The 1,505-nt window shown below is 50.0% G+C and overlaps 1 protein-coding gene across 1 annotated transcript; it reads right to left on the bottom strand.

Moving 5' to 3' along the window:
• Positions 1 to 570: 570 nt before the first annotated feature.
• On the bottom strand, positions 571 to 1,467 carry LOC124917163 (acanthoscurrin-1-like; the record flags this gene model as incomplete). The annotated part of the gene is made up of 3 exons (XM_047457659.1): positions 1,417 to 1,467; positions 941 to 1,316; positions 571 to 815 (listed from the first exon to the last, which is right to left on the bottom strand). Coding segments are annotated over exons 1-3 (672 nt in total), but the record flags the coding sequence as incomplete, so codon positions are not given.
• Between the last annotated feature and the right edge of the window lie 38 nt (positions 1,468 to 1,505).

Here is a 1,505-nt window from a genome sequence, read left to right as displayed (position 1 = left end):
GTGTAGAAATCTATTTGCTGGAGGTTGTACATTCATAATTTTTTGATGAGTTTGAACGTAACATATATTTGTTCATGCTAATGTATCAGTTGTGCTACTTGGACCGTGTGGTTGAGTTCAAGGTAAACAGTCAGATCTCAAGGAGTTTTCCTATTTTAGGATGCTGGGACGAGAAGAGATGTACGAAAGGGTTGAGTATGAGGCTGCACAGGGGGGGTTTGGACATGGTAGGGTGGTTGCTCGCATAGCCATTCCGAATGAGCAACCACCGATTCAACAAAATGTGCAGCCAACCCACCACCACAATCTGGAGATGACCATCCAACTGAGCATGCTCCAATTACACAAAACCTGCATCATGTTTGAGGAAGGTTGCGGCCACTGCAGAAGAATTGGCACAAGGGGCTAAATATCTGAATGAGATGCACCAGATAAACGCCATGGAACTTGTACAGTCTGCATTTGAGCCATTGGCCACGGTACTAAACTCCAATGCAATCCTGAGGGAAGGCTTACAGCGGAGCCTGGACCAAAAAAAAAAAGCAGCAGCCCAGAGGAAGTGGCATTAACCCCAATACAGAAGCCACCACCCAAGCGAAAGGCAACACCCTTCCTACCAACAACCCTGCCAACACCAATCCAACGGCCCCATCCAACAAGAACACATTCACCCCCACCACCGAAACCAACACCCCATCCAACACCACTACAACAGACCAAACCAACAAGAGCAGCCTTTCTCCAACACCCAAAAAAAAACAAAGCCAACACCACTACAACAGCCCTAGCAACAACAGCACCCTTCCTACCAACACCTTAAAAACAGCAAAGCCAACACACAAGCAAAATGCAACACCCTTCCTCTAAACACCCAAGACAACACACAAACCACCCTCACACCAACGGACCAATCCCACAAGAACCCAATTCCACTACAAACAGAAACAAAAAACCCCAACCCCAACCCCTCCAATTGCACAACCCAAACCCAAAGCCACACCTATTCCTCCAACCCCAACCCCAACCCCTCCTATGCACAACCAAAATCCAAAGCCAACCCCATTGCTCCAACCCAACCCCAACCCCTCCTTGCACAACCCAAACCCAAACCAACCCATTGCTCCAACCCCAACCCCAACCCCTCCTATTGCACAACCCAAACCCAAAGCCAACCCCATGCTCCAACCCCAACCCAAACCCCTCAATTGCACACCCAAACCCAAAGCCAACCCATTCCTCCACCCAACCCCAACCCCTCCTATTGCACAACCAAACCCAAAGCCAACCCCCATTCCTCCAACCCCACCCAACCCCCTCTATTGCACAACCAAAAACCCAAAGCCACCCATGCTCCAACCCAACCCCAACCCCTCCAATTGCACAACCCAAACCCAAAGCCAACCCCATTGCTCCAACCCAACCCCAACCCCTCCCAATTGCACAACCCCAACCCATAGCCAACCCCATTGCTACAACCCAAACCCCAACCCCTCTACCCAACTTAT

This window comes from Impatiens glandulifera, unplaced genomic scaffold (assembly GCF_907164915.1).
Source record: "Impatiens glandulifera unplaced genomic scaffold, dImpGla2.1, whole genome shotgun sequence".
Classification (NCBI taxonomy): Eukaryota; Viridiplantae; Streptophyta; class Magnoliopsida; order Ericales; family Balsaminaceae; genus Impatiens; species Impatiens glandulifera.
This window is presented reverse-complemented; position numbering and strand designations above follow the sequence as displayed.